Source organism: Carassius carassius, chromosome 33 (genome assembly GCF_963082965.1).
Source record: "Carassius carassius chromosome 33, fCarCar2.1, whole genome shotgun sequence".
In the NCBI taxonomy this organism is placed as follows: domain Eukaryota; kingdom Metazoa; phylum Chordata; class Actinopteri; order Cypriniformes; family Cyprinidae; genus Carassius; species Carassius carassius.
Genome location: NC_081787.1, coordinates 19,178,500 through 19,201,864, shown reverse-complemented (window position 1 = coordinate 19,201,864; position 23,365 = coordinate 19,178,500). Strand labels below are relative to the sequence as shown.

At 41.3% G+C, this 23,365-nt stretch overlaps 1 protein-coding gene across 1 annotated transcript; it reads left to right on the top strand.

The window, feature by feature from the left end:
* The first annotated feature begins 322 nt into the window (after positions 1 to 322).
* LOC132114093 (AP-1 complex-associated regulatory protein-like) lies at positions 323 to 22,943 on the top strand. Its single transcript, XM_059522236.1, has 9 exons — positions 323 to 534; positions 15,573 to 15,621; positions 15,712 to 15,738; positions 15,828 to 15,853; positions 16,317 to 16,413; positions 17,453 to 17,548; positions 18,232 to 18,304; positions 22,664 to 22,732; positions 22,828 to 22,943. Exons 1-9 carry the CDS (start codon positions 464 to 466, stop codon positions 22,941 to 22,943), a joined length of 624 nt encoding a protein of 207 aa, XP_059378219.1. The 5' UTR covers positions 323 to 463.
* The last annotated feature ends 422 nt before the right edge of the window (positions 22,944 to 23,365 follow it).

Sequence of the window (23,365 nt, the reverse complement as noted above, 5' to 3'; positions counted from 1 at the left end):
GTTTGACAACCTTGGCCTGTCCCATTTTTGACTCCCTTCCACTGTTAAAATGTAAAATAAGTAATTTTTACTCTGAGTAAATTTTAAATGAGCTACTTTTTACTTTTACTTGAGTAGATTTTTAGACTGGTACTTTTACTTGTACTAAAGTAAAATTTCATTAATGTAATGGTACTTTTACTTGAGTAGAATATTTTTGTACTCTTTCCACCTCTGGTTGTCAGGAAGAAGAAACAATAGAGGATTTTAGGCCGATGTTGAGAATGCAAGCCAGGGGCGATGGATGATGCCGCTGCGCGAGCGAAGTGTCTGCAGGTGACTCCCCTGCGTGAATCGGCCGCGTGCTCGCGCTTTAACAAGTCATGCAGAATAAATTCGTCGCCTGCAGAGCAGTGCCAAAAGAAGCAGGATACGGATCCGGAATGGAAGAGTAGCTGATACATACACCTGACCCGTGCGTGTCATGGGGAACTGCTGGACACAATGTTTTGGGCTTTTTAGAAGGGAAGCAAAAAGGATACAAAGAGGAGGAGGGTGAGGGCATGTTATCGAAGATGATTTAAAAAAAAAAAAAAGTTTTCTGTGAACTGTGGCAGCATGATTCACCGGCTGTCAGGTGCATTGCATTGGAAAACAATTGAACAGCCGATGAGTTGTAAATCGCGGGACAGTTTTAAAAGGGTTGACTCAAAACTGTTAATACTTTACAGTAGTAACTTTACAGTTACATTAAAAGGGGCAGAGTTTGAGTAAGTAGTATGCAACTGGTAGCAGCTCCATTACATTAGAGATGTTCATTACTTGAACGAATCGTTCTTTTGAAACGAATCTTTCTAACGATTCAATGTGTGTGTATATCGCGCTTGACTCTTTGGAAGAACAGCGACTCCGATTGTGATTAAAGTATGTAATTACACATATTTACTTATTACCACATTTACTGAATACATAAAAACAACATAAACACAGGAACCTTTTCATTTCACACTTTTGAGAGATGATTTGAATCGTTTTTTTAAACGGACCTACTCGATTGAATGATTCAGACTTCTCAATGCTACTCTAGTTTTCACATTAGTTGATGTCTGATCTCAGGACCCCGCCCAGAGTCCCCTGAGACTTCATCATGTGCCATCATGCTTATTTTATACCATTCTTTATATATAAACAGTACATACCAAAAGTTTGGAAACATTACTATTTTTAATGTTTTTGAAAGAAGTTTCTTCTGTTCATCAAGCCTGCATTTATTTGATCAAAAATACAAAAAAAAAAAAAAAACAGTAATATTGTGAAATATTATTACAACTTAAAATAATAGTTTTCTATTTGAATATACTTAAAAAAATTGATTCCTGTGATGCAAAGCTGAATTTTCAGCATCATTACTCCAGCCTTCAGTGTCACATGTAACATCCAGTCTATCACATGATCATTTAGAAATCATTTTAATATTCTGATTTATTATGAGTGTTGGAAACAGTTCTGCTGTCTAATATATTTGATGAATAAAAGGTTAAAAAGAACTGCATTTATTCAAAATAAAAAATAAAAATTCTAATAATATATATTCTAATAATATATTTTCTTTACTATCACTTTTTATCAATTTAACACATCCTTGCTGAATAAAAGTATTGATTTTATTTAAAAAAAGAAAAAAAAAATACTGACCCCAAATAACTGACCAGTAGTGTATATTGTTATTACAAAATATTTATATTTTAAAAACATAGCTTCTTAAAGCACACATGCCACCAGTGATGATGATGAGGGACAGAAAGATGAGCTGGTTCCACAGGCAGATCCAGATCCAAGTATGGAACATGAGAGGAGAAAGAGTGTTACTTGCTAGGGATGATGTTAGGAAGTGATTTTCAGGTGGCTACATTTTAAAACAGCTAAACTTCAAAATTTTAGCTGTAAAATGTCACATGCAGTAGCTAATATTAAGAAATATGTTGTGCTTTTACTTTTAAAAATGTTGGTAACATTACAGTTAATGCTTACAAACTTTGAAGATTTTGAAAACAGAAGTTACATTTGTAATGGTGTATTTTCAATAAATCAATATTAATTAATAATTAATTAATAATAATTAACAAATCAATTACAAAAATATTGATATTTTAAAAACATAGCTTCTTTTTTTTCCCTTTTATTCATCAAAGTATCCTAAAAAGTATCACATGTTCTGAAAAAATATTGAGCAGCAGAACTGTTTCCAACTTTGATAATGAATCATCATATTAGAATAATTTCTAAAGGATCATGTGATAATGATCCTAAAAATTCAACTTTGCATCACATAAATAAAAGATAATTTAAACGTGCAGTATGGAATTTTTGGCCACCAGGGGTCACTCAATCAAAATAATAACATGAGACGTACTTTGATGACGTCGGGAAAGAGCGTAGGCTCATGGGAGTTGTTGTTCATTGGAACACGCGCTCTGTCGCTCCCCACATTCCTCACTCATTTTAATTGAGGCCGGCGACACACTGGATGCGTGGCGCAAGCATCTCACCTGCGTGGCGTGTCAGTTTTTAATTCGGCTCCCATGTTAATAGGTTAGAGCATGCAGACTGCCTGCGTGAGACGCGTGTCTCAGGCCCGGCTCGAGCCGCGCAGAAAACGTGTGCATGCTAGAAATAGAACCGACGCCTATTTTTCACGCGACACGCACGCGTGTTGGAAGTGTTTCCAGGCAAAATATAATAGGAAAATATGTTTATATGTAATTTTGTACACAAATACATATTAATTCAGGACATTTTGATGTTTGAAAGTCTATAGGTTGACATAAATTCAGATACAAATGTAATTTAAAAAATAAATAAATATCGATTTTCAAATATTGCACCTGTCAAACATAGTCTATTTTGCCGTCAATACTGTTGACGGTGTCCTTTATCAGTAGGCTTTATATTTATGTTCAACATGAAGTATAGATATTGTTGTCATGAAGACAAGAGCCTGGTCTGTCGGCGGTCTCCCTCTATGTCACCTACAGCAGCAGCAGCGCGCCACGCTTCTGGCACGCAGCAGAGACGCCACGCAGCCAGTGTGTCACCGGCCTTAGTATTTTGACAATCACGTATTTTCGAACGGAGAGATATATGAATTATCAGACCCCTATCAAATCAATATTCCATCTAGCTAGTAGTAATATATGTTAAAAAAACACGGTTGCCTTTCGTTAATAATTATAATTAGGCTACGTTTATACTATGATATCGAACAAGATAGTGAACTGCATTTGAAGCTACTTTATCCAGCTAGATATAGAACACATGTAGATTTACATTATACTTTACATGAGAGCTAGTCCGTCTGCGTTTTACACAAGACATCATCGTTTCACAAAATATACGGATAGATATAGTTAGCTGAATGAATGCATACCTGTTTATTAGAATGCAAGCATCTCTCTGTAGTTTCAGCTTGTCACGAAGCTCTCTCTATCTTGGAAATGCAACTCCAATATTTACCCGTGTCTAGTTTCTTCTTCGTCCCAAAACCTTCTCAGGTCATTTATTTCACCCGTACGTTTGCGCTTCACAGAATGTGCAGGCAAAGCATAATCATGATCCATAACTAAGTTATTGATTGAGGTATAAATACAAATATAAACAATATAAATATAAAATATAATAGTCTCGATCAAGGCTAGCTACTACTTTTTCTTCTTCGTCTCATCTTTGGTTCTGTTCACCTTTGTATTTGGCGGTTCCGCAGGAAGTTAGATAAACTAGAGGGGTCAAAGTTTATATGACGCCATAGACGGGCGACAAAACGGAAATAAAGAAACGTGCCGTGTCTTCTAATTAAACTATAATTTTCTCCGGATTTGAAAGTTTGTGGAAACTGTCGGGATAATGTAAGTACACAACAAATATATATATATAACATAGATATAGTGATATCTGCTATTTTTAAAGCAGAAAAATTACATATTGCGCCTTTAAAGTATAATAAATTTAAAAAAAAATATTTTAAATTGTAATAATATATCACAATATTACATTTTTTTCTGTATTCTTGATCAAATAAATGCAGGCTTGATGAGCAGAAGAAACTTCTTTCAAAAACATTAAAAATAGTAATGTTTCCAAACTTTTGGTCTGTACTATATATATATATATATATTAGGGGTGTAACGGTTCACAAAATTCACGGCTCGGTTCGATACACTGGTGTCACGATTCGGTACGTTTTAGATACAGCAAAAAGAAATAATTGGCAGATAAATTTCCTTGATTTTTAAAAAATGTTTTATTTATTAAAACTAACAAAGTATGTTTTTTTTTACATTAAACAATGATGGAGCTATTCTTTACCCATCTTCTATAGTGTTTTCTTAGCAGCATACTGTATAAAACAAAAACAGCTCCTTATAAAATAAATGAAAATGCTATATTATTGTAGTAGTTATGAACAAATATAAATATGTAACTTTTTATATTGTAGCAACGTTGTAGCAACTCGTCTAATATCAAAGACAAAAATGAAACACAAAAAAAAAAAAATAAGGGGGGAATCACATCCAAATATAATTGCCAACCACCAGCTCAAAATGAATATATATCAAAACAATATATCACAACACCATAAAGCAATAATAGCTTACAACCACCCAAAACCTGGTCCAATGAGACCTTCAACAGTAGTTCAGTCCATACAAGGTAAACACAAAACCATAAAAGGATAATATGGATGATATGTGTGTAATGGAAATAATGAACCTGCCATCCAGCGATGATCAGTCCAATTGATAGTGCACAAAAGTTCAGTTCAAAATTATACCAGTTGCGACCACAGTCCCATCACCGCAAAAAACCCACTCAGCCAAAACTTGTAGTCCTCTGGACCAGGTTGGAACAAAAAAAATATATAATCCACCAAAGAAATCCGTTTGAAGAAGATTTGATGCAGGGGTTAAGCCCGTATTGAACACAAGGATTCCGGGTAACACCAAACAACACAATTGAGGAAATATGGCCTACATTGAGTATTGCAAACGCACTGTTCCTCAAATAGTAGCCAAAAGAGGCATAACCATTGAGCCTTAACTCAAAACCCCTCTTTAGTAGAAAGAGTGAGTCCTCTCCAAGAAAAGCCACCACATGGCCTCCCTAGCTAGATCACTCATTCTTCCTTATATGGGTACTCTAACCCCCTTACCTGAGGGCGTTGCCCCCTGGTGACCAGGAAGATAATTACAAAACCGCTATAAACAGCCAGTAATAGTGAACACACTCTGAAACTGTTACATACCCCTCCCTTCTGAAAAAGGCTAGACAGCCCCAAAAAAGGGTTTTAACTTCTCTACATGATAGATCTCGACATTATTTGGCTCCTGGACCATTTTTACTCGATAATTGACTTTATTAAGTTTTGACATAACTTTAGCAGGTCCTTGCCACTTGGGAGCCAGCTTTGCCATATAAGCATCACTTGCTCGAGACAGCGGGTGAGTTTGTACCCATACTAAGTCTCCTTCTTCATATTGGACTAATCTCCTTCTGAGATCATAATACTTGGCTTGTCTCATCTGGGCTCTACTCACATTGTCTTTGACACACTCCAATAAGGCCTTCTGTCTCTCAATGATGTTATAAGCGGCTTGGTCAGGATCTGGAGACTTGTGGACCAGACGCTCAAAGGGACCTTTCAGTTTTCTGCCAATTGCAATTTCAGCAGGTGTGTGGTCAGTGCTCTCCTGCCATGCCGAATTTAGTGCATACCGAAATTCAGGGATCCACCTATCCCATTGGCGATGGTTCTCTTGCACATAGGAGGCTAACATGGTCTTAAGGGTACGGTTAATTCGCTCCGTCAAATTAGTCTGAGGATGGTAAGCCGTTGTGAGTTTCTGTACCACACCCCACTGCTTGCAGGTGTCTTGAAGCAGTTGAGATGTAAATTGAGGTCCTCGATCTGAGACTAGATATGCTGGGGTACCCCACCTGGTAAAGATTTCCTTCGTCAGGACATTTGAAATCAAGGGTGTTTTTGCAGATCTTAAAGGAAATAATTCCACCCACTTGCTGCAATAATCCACAATCACCAGCAGGTATTCATTCAGGCGAGTACTTTTGGGAAAAGGCCCCATTAGGTCAATCCCTAACATAAAGCCTGGTTCAACAATGGGAGTTGATTGAAGTCGGCCTGCAAGTTTGGTGATCCGTGGCTTATACTGCTGGCACGTCTGACACTCTTTACAGGTCTTCCAGACATCCTTCCGAATCTCTGGCCAATAGGCCACCTCCAGCAATCTGCGCAAGGTTTTCATGCGTCCCAGATGTCCGGACAAGGGGTTTGCATGGACGAATTGAAGACACTGCTCTCTGTATTGTGTAGGAATGATCACTTGGAAAACTTGACCTCCATCTTTGTTGACGGTACACCTAAATAAGTAGTCATTTTGAATGACATAACGAATCCGATTTGGATTTGCAACATCAATTTTGGCTTCATCCCAGAGATGCTGAAGAGAAACATCCTCTTTCTGCCCACGCTCGATGTCCTCCCAGTTCAAAGGTAAGTTACATGGGGCACTGACCGCCTGAGAGAGAGCAATTGTCCCAGGGATTTCTTCTTCCATTCCTCGTGACAGCGTGTCAGGGATAACATTGCACTGCCCTCTACGGTACTTTACCGTAAATTCGAAGCTTTGGAGCCGAATGGCCCATCTTGTTAACCGAGACGTGGGTCTTGGATGATTAAAAACCCATGTGAGTGCAGAATGGTCTGTAAGCACATCAAAGTGTCTTCCTTCGAGGTACTCTCGCCATTTCTCCACAGCCCATACTACAGCGAGACACTCTTTCTCAGCTGTGGAGTATGACTTCTCAGCACTCTGCAGCAGCTTGGAAGCATACGCTACTACATTTTCCCCTTGATCCGTTTCTTGTGTTAATACTGCCCCCAAACCAACGTTACTGGCATCTGTTTGCACTCTGAAGGGCCGACTGAAATCTGGAGGTCTAAGTATAGGAGCTTTCTGCAGAGCTTCCTTTAGCCACTCAAATGATTGTTGGCACTCCTGAGTCCATACCCACAAGACATCCTTCTTTTTCAGGGCATGAAGAGGTGCTGCACGCTCTGAAAAGTTAGGTATGAAGCGATGATACCAACCCGCCAAGCCAAGGAACCGCTGGACTTCCTTCACATTCTTGGGAATTAGGAAATTATGGACAGCTTCAACCTTAGAGGGTTCAGTCTTGACTCCTCCTTCTGAGATGACATGACCAAGGAACGAAAGGGACTTTCTTATTAGGTTGCATTTTTTCAAGTTCAAAGTCAAACCCGAAGCTTCCAGCTTTGTGAACAGCTGTCTTAAATGCCCAAAGTGCTCCTGAACATTAGCCGAGTACACAACAATATCGTCTATATAGACAAAACAACATCTACCGATGAGCTCTTGTAAGATGGTATTCATTAATCGCTGGAAAGTCGATGCCTGATGGTGGAGGTTCTTCCCAGTGAATCAGTACACACTGTAGGCCAATCAAAGAGAAAGCTTTCTAATTGATGTCTCTGGGAAGGTAAGGCATCTGCTGAATTCACAAGATCTTTAATGAGAGTTCTGGTGGCCTCATTGATTTGAACAGCAGGTAGTGCTAAATGTAATCTAGTTGCCGTTGAAAAGAAGTCAGTATTATGTGAAGATGAAGAGATGGTAAACTGATGCACCTTATCTTCTTCGGGCAAAGAATATGTTGCGCCATGGAAGTCCAGGGCCATGCCAGAGACATTCAAGAAATCAAGGCCTACTATCAAGGGAAAAGTCAAATCACGATCTCTCATGATGTAAGCGTTAAAAGGATAAACATGGTCATGCAATGTGCATTCTAATGTTACCTTTCCCAAGGCATGCTGAAGGTGTCCATTGGCAAGGGAAAACGTCTGCCCTCTAGCAGACTGCCAAGCCTCCTCCCTTTCCTTGATACGATGCCAAAGGGATTCTTGTACCAACGAGTAAGTGCTGCCTGTATCTATTAAAGCTTCAAAGGGATAACCACGAATAACTAGAGGTAATGTCAGAGGAGTTACAGAACGCTCACAAGTTCCATCCAAGAGAGCAATAGGTTGACTATCATGCTGACCTCGACCAGCTCTTCCAACCACAGCAGGTTTTCGTGATTGCTCAGCCTGTCTCTGTCTCCAATATGCTCTCTCCTCATTGAGGTCTCTCTCCACCAATGTTCCCACTCTAACCATCTCGTCCACTGTAGATACGGTACCCCTTAGTACGCTAGCAATACGAGGATTGCAGTTTCGGAGAGTGGCTTGTAGAATTTCTCTTTCAGACATAGAAGGCTTCAGTCTTAAGCACAGCGCTCTGTACTGATAAACAAAAGTGCGTATACTTTCTCCTATTTCCTGTTTTCGCTCCCTGATTTTTCTTTCAGCTTCGACTTCGTGGTCATCAGGTAAGAACGATCGCAAGAAGAGGGTCTTAAATTGAGCCCAAGTTTTTACCCGGGTTCTCTCAGCAATCCACCAGTCTTTTGCTGTGTGGATAAGTACTGACGGAAGCATGGATAATATCTCTGTACTACTTAGAGGGTGAATAGCCAGATATTCATCACACTTCTCTAGGTAGGCTATCGGATCTTCTCCTTCCTGGCTGCTGAACTTTGGAAATTCAATTTTGATGGGAGCACTAAAGTGAATTGATCGCTGCCCAGTGTCAAAAGGTGAGGCTGAAGTTACAGTGGGAGTGGACATGGCATATGGAATGGGGAGTACCTTAGCCTTTAACTGTTCATCTCTTCGTCTAAGGCAGTCCATGACAGCATTTCCCAGCGATTGCATATTCTGCTCAAGGAGCAGTTTCACTCTCTGACATTCTTGTTTAGTTCCATCAAGTATGGTTTCAGCCAACTTCTTGTGCGACCTTTCTAGGGCACTGACTTGAGATTCCAAATGGTACACCTGGTCACGCTGGGTTTTACATCCATCAAGTACCTGTGTTTCAAAGTCCTTAATGCGACACTTGATATCATTCTCCAACCCCATCACTTTTTGTTCAACTTGGCTTACCCTTGAGGCAATCACCATAGATATCAGACTCTCATCCTCCTCTATTGGTGGTGGCGGCGGCAGCACAGTTAGCTCTTCTCCCTCTTCACCCTCCAATACAGGATCCAAATAGAGACTACTGAGCGACTGTATGATATCTTGCAGGGGTTCACGACGCAAAGTGAAAGCATCTGAACCATAATCTGGCTCTAATGGGCCCTCACCCACTGTCTCGGCAGGATCAGCATCCATTTTGGGAGGTTATGAGTAAACTACTATATATAAAAAAAAATACACATGGGTATTAAAGCAACATGAATGACTGAAAAATACAAGATATTATTGCTCAACTATAAACGGTCAAGTATATAAAAAAAATACCATTGTTCGTACAACACCCAGTACACACAAACAAATAAATCAAGATTATTTCAAATGAACTGGTTGCCTTTTTCAGGTCCCTGTTTGGGTGCCATTTTGTGTAGCAACTCGTCTAATATCAAAGACAAAAATGAAACACAAAAAAAAAAAAAATAAGGGGGGAATCACATCCAAATATAATTGCCAACCACCAGCTCAAAATGAATATATATCAAAACAATATATCACAACACCATAAAGCAATAATAGCTTACAACCACCCAAAACCTGGTCCAATGAGACCTTCAACAGTAGTTCAGTCCATACAAGGTAAACACAAAACCATAAAAGGATAATATGGATGATATGTGTGTAATGGAAATAATGAACCTGCCATCCAGCGATGATCAGTCCAATTGATAGTGCACAAAAGTTCAGTTCAAAATTATACCAGTTGCGACCACAGTCCCATCACCGCAAAAAACCCACTCAGCCAAAACTTGTAGTCCTCTGGACCAGGTTGGAACAAAAAAAATATATAATCCACCAAAGAAATCCGTTCGAAGAAGATTTGATGCAGGGGTTAAGCCCGTATTGAACACAAGGATTCCGGGTAACACCAAACAACACAATTGAGGAAATATGGCCTACATTGAGTATTGCAAACGCACTGTTCCTCAAATAGTAGCCAAAAGAGGCATAACCATTGAGCCTTAACTCAAAACCCCTCTTTAGTAGAAAGAGTGAGTCCTCTCCAAGAAAAGCCACCACATGGCCTCCCTAGCTAGATCACTCATTCTTCCTTATATGGGTACTCTAACCCCCTTACCTGAGGGCGTTGCCCCCTGGTGACCAGGAAGATAATTACAAAACCGCTATAAACAGCCAGTAATAGTGAACACACTCTGAAACTGTTACAACGTGTGTGTGGAGAGTTATTAACAAACCAGCCAACAGGAGGCAGTACTGTCTGTTACTCTTTTAATTTGGAACTCAATATTCAAACTTACACAGGCAAGACCATATCACAAGTCACTCCCCTACACATCTCTCTCCATGACGGTGACAGTCACCCTTTTTTACAACATGGTAGTAAAGGAACCCGAATCAACTCAAATTAACTCAGACATGAACATGTATAACATTACTAATACAAGAACTCAACCATCTTGCTTAAATAACCCATGATTGAACGTTAAACAAATACCCATGATGCACCTGGCTGCCAGTGCTGACTTACGGGTCATTACAATATGGAACTCTATAACTCTTTATATTGAGTGTGTTTTTACTCAATTGGTTCTCTATAGGGCTTATGTTTTTTGGAACAGAGCAGGAATTACGGTCTGTCTGAAATGGGCTCGTGAAGGAATATTGTAACGGGGCTCAATTACATTAAGCATGTTCTTAAAACCTACGTTTTCCACTACAGAGTGGGCCTTTCACACAGGACGCGGTATGCGCGGCGCTTGCCGCTGGGTTCAGCGTTGCCCTTCAGATACAACGCGTTTTGCGCTGCTCTGCGCTATGGCGTAGGCGGAGTTTTAAAAACTTTTAGATCTTCTATTTCTGGTCTGTTAAACGCATTGGCTATTTTGCAACGAGCCTTTAGCGCGTACTGAGTGAGCGAGCGCCTGACTGAGTAGCCTAACATAAACATATAAGTTTGGTGTTTTTTTCTTCTTCGGGGGTGTCAGGGGCATTGCCTGTTACGTCGTTTGGGTTATTGGGCTACCTTGTTGAACGCATATTATTATATTTCACAATTTTTTTTTTATTTTCCAAATATAATTAATTAGTCCAACGAACCGTTCGGTCCATAATGCGTACCGCGTACCGAACCGAAAGCCTCGTACCGAACGGTTTAATACGAATACGCGTATCGTTACACCCCTAATATATATATATATATATACACCTTTCCAAACAACCATTCACACCATTAACAACTCCTGCAACCCGCCCTGATCACCTCTCCAAACAACCGTTCACACCATTCACAACTCCTGCAACCAATCCTGAACACCTCTCCAAACAACCACTCTCACCATCCACACCTCCTGCACCCCCCCCCCCCCCCAGAAAAGGAAAAGGAAAAGGAAAAAAGCACCAGGCTACACCAGCCTGTCTGAAATCCTGTGCTGACCAGCTGGCCCCCATCTTCACACAGATCTTCAACAGATCACTGGAACTGTGTGAAGTCCCTTCATGCTTCAAACGCTCCACCATCATCCCCATCCCAAAGAAATCCAAAATTACAGGACTAAATGACTACATGCCTGTGGCTTTAACGTCTGTAGTCATGAAGTCATTTGAAAAACTGGTGCTGGCCCACCTGAAGGACATCACTGGACCCTTGCTGGATCCTCTTCAGTTTGCCTACAGAGCAAACAGGTCTGTGGTCTGCCGCAGAGGACCAAACCCAGATAAACTTTGGACTGCGTTATGTTCTGCAACAGCTAAGCCCCTTTCACACTGCCATTCCGGCAAATACACGGGTAAAGTTTTCCGGCAATTGTTCCCGGGTCGCTAGATTTTGCACTTTCAAACTGCAAGTGATTACCCAGGATATGTGCGTGCTTTCACACACAACCCGTAAAGATCCCGTAACGACACGTGACATCAGGGCGTGACGTGTAATGTACGAGTCAAAAACGTTAGGCATGTTATACTTTCACTGAAGCAAGCAAACGATCTCGGAGTCAGCGGGGAAAGTGAGGAACTAACTGATCTCTGCTTCATTACAGTTTGCACACATCTTTGCGTCGCGAACGTTGATCCTCCTACAAAACAGCCAGTAAAAGAGTCGCGCGATAACGTCGACTTCGACGCGGCATTAGCGCTCGTCCCGGGTTGAACCCGGCAATGTTACTAGATCCCCGACCCGGGTTCAATGCTGGAATCAATCCCGGGACGTGGTTGCTTTCACACAGAAGGCGACCCGGCAATGTTCCGGCAATATGCCGGGTCCGACGTGCAGTGTGAAAGGGGCTCTAGACAGACCGGGGACTTATGTGAGGTTCCTGTTTGTGGACTTCAGCTCGGCCTTTAACACGATCTTCCCAAACCTCCTCCTGCCCAAACTAACTCATCTCTCCGTGCCCACCTCCGTCTGTCAGTGGATCAACAGCTTCCTTACAGACAGGCAGCAGCTAGTGAGGCTGGGCAAACCCACATCCAGCACCCGTACAATCAGCACCGGAGCTCCCCAGGGCTGCGTTCTATCCCCACTGCTCTTCTCCCTATACACTAACGATTGCATGTCTAAGGACCCCTCTGTCAAGCTCCTGAAGTTTGCAGACAACACCACACTCATCGGCCTCATTCAGGACAGTGACGAGTCTGCTTACAGACAGGAGGTTAAAGAGCTGGCTGTCTGGTGCACTTACTAAGCTCAACAACCTGGAGCTTAACACGCTCAAAACAATGGAAATGATCGTGGACTTCAGGAGAAACCCCCCTGCTCCATCATGAACAGCACCTGCAGCTTCAGCAACCTGAAGTGGGACATTCACATTGACTCCATTGTGAAAAAGGCCCAGCAGAGGTTGTACTTCCTTCGCCAGCTGCAGAAGTTTAACCTGCCACAGGAGCTGCTGAAACAGTTCTACTCCACCATCATTGAATCCATCCTCTGCACTTCAGTAACTGTCTGGTTCAGCTCAGCTTCAAAATCTGACCTCAGAAGACTACAGAGGGTAGTCCGAACTGCTGAGCGAATCTTCGGTGCAACCCTCTATTCTATTCAAGAACTGTACTTATCCAGAGTGAGCAGAAGGGCCAGTAAAATCACTCTGGACCCCTCACATCCAGCACACTCCCTCTTTGAACTTTTGCCATCTGGTCGACGCTACAGAGCACTGAGCACCAGAACGACCAGACACAGGAACAGTTTCTTCCCTCAAGCAATCCATCTAATGAACAATTGATAACGACTGTGGAACACAACCCACTACACTACTTATATTTATATACGATAATTTATCTAACACACATACTTGGTGTACACTTATATTTTGCACATAATATACCTGTACATACATAACTGCTTTTTGTAATATACCTGCCATACAATTGTCAATTTATATATTGTCATTCCTTACCTACTTATGTGTATTTTATTATTTATTATATGTGTTTTTTTGTTCTGTCACTGTCATTCTGTTGTACTGCGGAGCGAAAACAAATTCCTTGTATGTGTAAACATACCTGGCAATAAAGCTCATTCATTATGATTCTGATGTAGTCTGTAAAGTCTTTGATTATTACTATTATTATTTGGAGAGGCAAAGTCTCCATCAGATGCTTCTCAGAATAGAATATTTTTTTTTTTTTTTTTTTTTTTTACCACAAATGATGATAATATGGAACAATACTTTTACTTAAATCATGTTTTAAAATATATTAATAAATTCCTGTTTTTAATTAATAAAACAGGTAGGGCTGCAACTAACGATTATTTTGATAATCGATTAATCTGTCGATTATTTTTACGATTAATCGATTAATCGGTTTATGTACTTATATTTTATTTTTTCCCATTTTTTCCCCAAGTAAATTATTAATAAATGGTCTTTATCATTCAGCATAGATTTAAGAGATTGTAACCATTTTGCACTGTCATATCCTCATCAAAAATATACCTGGAGTTGTTTTATTGTGTTAGTAATCCTTTGTCGAACTCTTCTGCAATCAGAACACTGACCCATACTCTAGCAAATTTCACAAGGAGATTTCAAATAATGTTTTCACCATGGCAGTCCTTAGAGCTCCTAAAGTAGTTTAACATCCTGAACAAAGCTTATTAAGGAATCTTTCAGAACATATTTTCACGAAGAATAAGGATAAAACAGAATAAAATTGCAGTGCATTGTATTTTATTATTTACTGGGAAACAGCTTTATAGCTTTTGCTGTGAAATTGTAAACAATCCTTCAAAAAAAGTGCCAATGGCATGAAACTTGAATGGAACTCACAATTTTAAAGTAAAATCCATCAGAAGGTTGTCCAGAAAAAAAATAGGACACACACAAAAAACCTGCTGTGTGAAAAAGAGCAGTGAATACTTAGAAAATAAGTGCATTTCAAATATCTACATTTACCTCTCTCATTCAGTCATAATTAGGCTGCACGACTGAATTTTGAACTGGTAAACGACAAACTGATCACAGAACATGTTTGTAAAGCTTTAAATGTTAACTGTTAAAAAGCAATGTTATCAGCTTTTACGACTAAACATTTGCAAACAACATTGTACTGGAGAATCTGCACAAATGAAAGTCTTAGGGGCCGTTCACAAATCGCGCCTAAAAACGCGTGGAAAACGCTAGGCGCACCGCTTTCTCCTTCTTTCCAAAGCGCTCGCGCAGAAGCGCCCCTGAGGCGTCTGCCTTTGCTAAGCAACCTCCTTGCTCTCTCCTTGAAGACGCGGAAATTTCAGCAAAGGATAAATGGATTTGCAGCTCAAATAAATCGCTTGCAGTAGCTCTGCTACTAAATTTATTTCAAAATGGAAATCCATATACAACTATGATCAGCTGTTCCTTTCATCTTTACTGAGCTTTTAACGTTGTTACGGGAAAGGATGAAGCTGATTGGTTAGTTCTTGTCACATGACCCGCGGTGCGGTTGCGGCATTCTGAAAAGTTTAAATGTTTTTAACTCGATGCGGTGCGGTGTTGGAAATAACGAACTTGAGCGCGCAAAAGACGCGATATGTGAACGTCCCCTTAAACAGTGCAGTAGTGCAGAGTTTACAGGTTACTCTTCTTTTTTAAAGGCTCAATGTAAAGTACTCCCACATCACGCTGAATGCTGCAGACATAGACATCATATGATGTCTATGGCTGCAGAGACGCTGCTCGGGAAGCACGTGACAAAACAAGGCCAGCTATTGGCTATTCGCTACTTCTCCTGTTGTACTGGCTGAGTAAAACCTCCGGTGGCTCATTACTGCCACACTTTGGTCACCGCAGATTTGAAATATGCACGAAATGAGCCGCTTACGGCAAATAAAAGTTATTTAGCAACGAATCGATGACTAAATTAGTTGACAACTATTTTAATAATCGATTTTAATCGATTAAATCGATTCGTTGTTTCAGCTCTAAAAACAGGAAAGTGCTGCCTCTCATATAACCGGCCTGGCCTGATGGCTGGTTACTGCTCGTTTTGTCAATAGGTCAAAATACTTCAAAAGCAGCACAGCTGGGGAACACTACACCATTGAGGTACAGTCATCATAATTTCAAACTGAAGATTAAATAGAAAATATTCTCAACTGTGTGCATTTTGAGTGACTTCTATGCTTTCTTTTAAAGTTTGAGAACCTTGTTGAGAGCGATGAGGTGAGGGCATTCTTACAGTACCGCACTCACGATTTTACAATATTCCTGTTTTGCTTAGACGTCAACACTTTTTTTGTCTTCTTTTTCAGGGTGAGAGCTCACAAAGCTGCTCCAGGTCTGATACTATTTCATCTGACTGGTTTAGTCCACCCAAAAATGACATTTCTATCATCATTTACTCCCACTCATGTTGTTCCAAACCTGTATGACTTTTTCCCGTAGAACACAAGAAGATATTGATGAAACCAAATGATTTCAGGTTCCATTGATTTCCATTGTATGGACAAAAAATACAATGGAAATCGAAGAGATCCAAAACGGTTTTGTTCCCAACCTTCTTCAAAATATCATCTTTTGTGTTCATACTAATCCTACCAATTTGAAACAAAATGAATGTGAGTTAATTATATGGTATTTCTGGGTTCAATAAAGGAACTATGGATATTCACTGATTGTTGACCTGTCTTTTCCTATCAAAGTGTTTGGCTCAGATCAGTGCCTCACATATCATGAGGTCAGATAGATTTTGATTGGTTGATGGACTCTGAACTCAGTTCTCTCTCCCGTCACTGCTCCAGACCCATCAGTGAAGAGGAGATCAGTCACTTGAAGGAGCAGCGCTATGCTGCCATCTCAGACAAACAGGCGCTGATCGATGAAAAGCTGAATGCAGAGGTACAGCAGGTTGTGCCAAACGTGTTTGTAAAGTAAAATGGATCATTGTCATGTGAATTTTAAATGGTCAAGTTCAAAACATGCTGCCACAAAACAGTGTTTACTTTTAAGTTAGAGCTTACGTTAAGTTTATGCTTTCATTTGTTGTTTTCTATTGCTTTGGTTTTTCACCCCACTTTTGTTTGAGTTTAGTTAAAGGGATAGTTCATTTTGAAATTAAATTTTGGTATGTTTTAGCTTACCAAAAGGGCATCCAAGATGTAGGTGTCTTTGTTTCCGCGGTAGTTTAAATTTTGATATTTTAAGGTCAAACTGTTCTTGTCTGTGACTGATATAATGGAGGTCTACGGTCACTACCTCAAAGTGCATGCACAGAGAAGTCAAAATTAAATAATTCCCCATCGTAAGTACACATTGATAACCTAATACACGAAAAGAGTGGTTTGTGTGAGAAAATGAACAGTATTTATATAGTTTTTACCTCTTATACACAACCACGTCCAAGTGATCTGAGGGTGCGCGTGCTTCCTGGTGTATGACGTGTGCGCGCGCATTCTAGCTTAGTCTGCACAAGCGCCGGAAGTATTCTCTCGCGCCTGTACACACGTGAGAGATCACTTCCACCGCTTGCGCAGACTAAGCCAGAATGCTTGCGCATATGTCACACACCAGGAAGAGTGAGCGCCCTCAAATCACTTGGACGTGGTTGTGTATAAGAGGTAAAAACTATATAAATGTTGTTCGTTTTCTCACACAAACCGCTCGTTTGGTGTCTTAGGCCATCAATGTGTACTTAGGATGGGGAATTGTTTAATTTTGACTTCTCTGTGCACGCTCTTTGAGGTGGTGATAATAGACCTGCATTATATGAGTGACCGACAAGAACGGTTTTATCTTAAAATATCAAATTTTGAAACTACTGCGGAAACAAAGACAACTACATCTTGGATGCCCTTGAGGTAAGCTAAAACATACCAAACTTTAATTTCAAAGTGAACTATCCCTTTAACCTTCCCTTTCTGTGGTGATTTCTGCCCAGTTATTGGCAGAAGAGAAGTTAAGGCTAGAAGAGGAGGCTGTTTTTACAGCTCAGCACGAGGCAGCACGGCTCGCTATGGAACGAAAGCTAAAGGAGGTGAGGCGTTCGCACTGAGCACTGCCAACCCTTCTATTAACCCCGCCCATTAACCTTCAGCCACACCCCTTTCATTTATGATGCGCCTTCAGCTCTGTGTAATTCATATGTAACGCATTCAGATTTTTACAGGAATAGTTGCTTGAGATTGTAAGTTATAGATTAAATATATATATATATATATTTTATAAATTAGACTAATCTTTGAAATGTACTTTATATATATATTGGGACATGCAGTGAATAGTTGTAAACAGGATTGAAGGCACTTAATGTTGGTCCATATACTGATCAACGTCATGTGAATAAACTCAGCACCTAATGCAGATAAAACTAAAATTGATTTGCTTCCAAGAAAACCTTCACCTAAAACAAACTATCCTAAACAACACGTCTCTTATTTACTCCTGTTTTATTAGCATTTTTCTTCTTAATTTTCCCTCATGTCCTCTGTTCATTTTTATTTCCTGTTATTTTGTTTTCTACCATGATCTGTGTGTTTGACCATCTGCTAATATTACATGTAGTGTCTGTTTCTCAGTAGGGCACTAAACCTTGGCACAAACAGTTAGAATTAATTTTAGCAATACAATATATATATATATTTTTTTATAAATCAGACTGATACCACAGTACTCTGTGAAATATTAGTAGAAGTGAAACAGTCGTTATTCTTTTTTCAGGGGAAGCAGCAGCAGCCGCAGAGGACCAAACCCAGATCAGACCCAAAGAGCAGTGACCCTCAGCACAAAACGTAAGTTCCCTTTCGAGGGAACTTCGAAACTACGTCCTCTAGGGGGCGCTTTGGGGAACACCTTGTCGTGACCCGTGTCTGAAGCATACATTGAAAAAACACCAACTTGTTGGCCGGCGATAGCCTCCGACGTCACTACCGGCGCGACTATAAATCAGCACCGGGAGAGCACGTCATTATATTCTTCATCTTCACTGACTGTTTTGTTTGAAGCGTGCATCTGAAAGAACTGGTAAGGGCGATCTTTCTCTGTTTATCATGGCGACAACTAGCAAGCGTTTAGACGATGTGTGCATCCGTGTCAGCGTTATTTGACACCCGATGACACACGCGATCTTTGCGTCATTTTTTTGGGTGAAGAGCAAGCACGCAATGTCTTTGAGGAGGCAATCTGTGTGCATTGTGAGCGTTTTTTCAATGGAAAAAGCTCCGCTCTCGTTCGTCTCTCTTCTGAAAGAAAAAAAAAAAAAGGCAGCCATCTGCTTCCCACGGTTCAGGATCTGTCCGCGCTGAGGCGTGGAAGAAAATGAGCTCGTAAGACTACAGGAGGATCTGTCTGAATGGTTTAAAGAGGGACTTTCCCTTTCGCGCTCGTAAAAAAAATTAAAAAAAGGGCAGCGGACGAGAGAGAGCCTCGGGAGGATGATGTTATATCTTTAACACTTTCTGATACTGAGGTTAGTGCACTGCTGGGTTTTTACCCAGGAAAAGCAGGAGATATTTGAGGATGGTGAAGCTGAGCCTTTCAATTCTCCTGCCCTGTGTATGTAGAGCTGTTGGAGGTTATTTAGCGAAAATTACCTTTTGACCATAGCCCTCCAGCTCAGGTGAGCCTTTCATTTGTGCATGATCTCAATACAGAGATTAAAACGAAATGAAAGATGCCGTTTTCTTCTCGCATCCATCGGTTTCGTCATGAAAGTAATCTGCCGACATCGAGGTGATGCGCGAAAGCGGCTATGAGGGAATGCCCCCTGTAGAAATTATAAATAATTTATAAATAATTTTTATCTGTGAAAATTTTTTCTTTCTGTAGGGGAAACATCCTCTCTTAATCTCCCTCCTTGCCATCTAAGCCCCTTCAGAAAATCATCTCGCTTAAATGGCAAGGCATACGCAGTAGCAGGCGTAGACGGAGGCTGCTTTCAGATCCTTCGTTCCACGAAGGTCCAGGTCTGAGCCCGAACAACATAGGGGTCCTGGCCTGTCTCGATCTGAAGATCAAAGATGGGCACAGAAGGCTAGTGTCGCAACTCGCGCTCCTCCCCCACCTGCAGGCAGGGGTTAGAGGAATCGTGGGTCACGAGGAGGTAAGCAGAACCTAAGGGGTATGATCTAGACGAGGCAGGGTTCTTGTCCGAATCGGAGTGATACCGAGGTATCTACTCGTTCCCTATGGGGATTTTTAACCCTCTGGAGTCTAAGAGGTTATCAGGAGAAAATAGCCTCTTCAGAGGGTTAACTTCTTCAGAGGGTTAACTTCTGCTTTTATCCTCCCCTTCCTAATTCCCCTGTAACCACCAGCACTCCACCTGATCGAGGTTAGGTAGAAACCTCTCGCATAACAGTCTCCTATGCTGGAACTATAATGTTTTTATGGTTCTATGTTCATAGTAACCACCTGACTGATGGTCCAGACTAAAAGGAGGCGCCCCTTGAGTGAAAGTGAAAAGTGAAAGTGACGTGACATTCAGCCAAGTATGGTGACCCATACTCAGAATTCGTGCTCTGCATTTAACCCATCCGAAGTGCACACACACTGTGAACACACACCCGGAGCAGTGGGCAGCCATTTATGCTGCTGCACCCGGGGAGCAGTTGGGGGTTCGGTGCCTTGCTCAAGGGCACCTAAGTTGTGGTATTGAAGGTGGAGAGAGAACTGTACATGCACTGGAGCGGAGCGGGGCTCCGACGCAAGAGGGTGGGTGAGTAAATGTAACCCTCTCTGTATATACTTGTGTATTTAATTGCTGGTGGTTACGTGTCTACTAATAAACTCTGTGAGTTTCCTTTGCAGTGCTCAGTTACAGGGTTTACTAAACATTCGCCAGCAGCAGCCATCCGGCTTCATGTTCCGGTATTAGACGGCTGAGATCACAGGTTTCTGATGGAGCCTCCTTGATCATCAGGCCTGGCACAGCACTGCAGGGAATTTCATGGATGTCCAGCCAGGTCACCCCGAGGGGTCTCCTGGCCGCTTAGGGGTGCTGTCGCATCTACCGGGAAGTGGAGGTGGCAGTTACAGAAGTCTTCTTGTATATGCTGCTTCAGGTGATGCTCCCCTCGCCCGAGGTTTGTAAAATTGAGCTTGCCTCTCCTGTGAGATTCAGCACCTCTGCGATGCTTAGGAACCTTTAAGTACACACGCTAAGCTTTGTGTACTTTCTCAAAACCACATGGTGGTCAGTGTGCACGCAAGACTCTGCAAACTTTCTGAAATCTTGTACAATAAGGGTTACGCACTCCGCTTCGTTCCCTTTCTTGAGATGATTAGACCTTGGTTCCTTGGACTTCATTCAGTCAGTGTGTATTTGTTTATACACCTCAAGCATCGCTTCCCTCAACATGAGGGGCTATTTGGGTGATTCTCGTGGTAATTTAGCAGCGCTCCCCTTTTTCCAAAAAAGGGTCGTCTATGAGCTTGCTACTCTGAGCCCGGAGTTCTCCTCTCGTATGAGACGGAGTTCTCTGTTTTTTTCCCCAGAGCGCTCCAGTATTTTTTCCATAGATCGAGTTGATGACTCTCAATCATACTGTTTTGAGATACACTATTCCATCTATGAGATGCTCTATTGGAGTGCCACGAGAGCCCCTCCTTAGAACAGTATTTGAAAATCCATGCTATAGTGTGCGTGCATGTGAAGTCTTTGCACACTCTCTGAAATCCACAGTGTGGTAAGTTCGCACGCTAGTATTCTGCGTTCTTTGTAAAAAAAACTATATGGTGAGGGCTTCACGCGTTTGCTTCGTGCCCTTTCTTGAGTTGGTAAAAGCCCCGTTCATCTTGGGCGCCACTCCACCTATGTTTCCTCAGATACCTATCTAAACAGGGTGTTGCTACTAGAGAACTGTTGAGACAGCTCTTTCAGCAAGCTTATGCGTAAGCTAGCGGTAGCCCCTGTGTGACAGGCAAGACTTGGTACAAATGCTAGGTTCTTAGCTGTATCCCTTTAAAGGAATCTTTCCTGATTCCAAGCCTTCAGCTCTACCCTGGGCCGAGGCCCTAACAATTAAGTTGGGTATGTAGCTTAGGCCTTTTGGCCGTAAGGGGTACTGTCACAGACAGCCGTATAAACGTCCCAGGGGCAACTCCCATGGAACTTGGTGCTCGCCATGATTCTGGCCTGAACTCCCCTCAGCAGGGTGGCGTGGGTATACTGTTCCCCAAAGCGCCCCCTAGAGGACGCAGATCGAAGTTCCCTTGAAAGGGAACTGTCTCAGGTTACGTATGTAACCATAGTTCCCTGAGTAGGAACGATACACTGTTTCCTCTAGCTCCCTGCCATGCTTCGGATGCAAGCTTCAGACAAAGAAGATAATGACGTGCTCTCCTGGTGCTAATTTATAGTCGCGCCGGTAGTGACGTCGGAGGCTGTCGCCGGCCAACAAGTTGGTGTTTTTTCAATGTATGCTTCAGACACGGGTCACGACAAGGTGTTCCCCAAAGCGCCCCCTAGAGGACGCAGTGTCTCGTTCCCTACTCAGGGAACTATGGTTACATACGTAACCTGAGACAGTTCGTTCTGCTCTGAAATTTATGTGAACAATATTCACTGACCCAAAACAACGTTTTTGAACATTAAAGTCAAAGATTGTCATTGCAATAGAAATAGAAATGCAGTTATACTTTTCTTCAGAAATAACATCCTTTTATTTGAGCTATTTTTCAATTCATTTTTTCCAGTTGGTTGAAGGTGGTTTAGTGTGTGACCTGAGTTTTTAAGATGTCCCAGCAGTATAGTTAATAGTATATATTATTTTTTTTATTATAGCACCTTTTTAATACTATTATATGATCAACTTGTTATTTTTAAATGTGGTTGTCTTTTAAAAATATAAAAATAAATAAAAAGACACTAATAATATATCCAGTTTAGCTGTGCTTATTTGTAGGGATGCATAGATATTTTTGTAGAAAAGTGTACTAGTGGTTAGTTTCTTGTCGTGTTTTTTAATTGTCAGGAACTGATGAAATCAAAGTGATGTTGCATCAGAACGAACAGCCGCTTCTACAGTTTTACTGTAGTAAGAGGTTCACAAGGCGGTCGTGCTGTCCACAATCTCTCTAAATGCAGCTCTGGTGATAACAGCAGTGTCTTGCAGACGGCTAATGTAACTGTGTGTGTGTTTCTGCTGCAAAGTGTCAAATGCAGAGTTCGAGGTGTACCTGCAGAGTGTGAAGGCTCAATCTGAAGCCTTTCGCTGTAACAGTGAGTTCCCTTGAACACATTTCAATACTACAGAATACTATTGATGATATGTTTATAATGAAACAATATTAATCTCTAAATGCTAAAATCTTAAGGACTCAGCTTTGAAACGAATGTGGTGACCCCGAACACAGAGAGCAGCTGGGACTTCACCAGTAAGACTGACGCCACCTCACTGGACCTGGAATGGGAGGATGAGGAGGGTGAGTGACTTCACTGAACTTCCCAAACAATTGCTTCTTCCTGCATTCAGTAATCATTTATTATACAAATTATGCTGGAGTCAAGTCACAACATGCCAGTTAGAGTTGGCCTTTTAATGCCGCATCCAAGGCAGGTCTGGCTAGACATTTGTTTTCGGTATTTCAGTAACACTTTGCATTATGTTTTTACTTAAAAGGTTAGTTCATCAAAAAATTATGTTATTAATAACTCACCCTCATGTCGTTCCAAACCCGTGAGACCTCCGTTTATCTTTGGAACACTGTTTAGATATTTTAGATTTAGTCAGAGAGCGTTCAGTCCCTCCATTGAAGCTGTGTGAACGGTCTACTGTCTATGTCCAGAAAGGTAAGAAAAACATCATCAAAGTAGTCCATGTGACATCAGAGGGTCAGTTAGAATTTTTTGAAG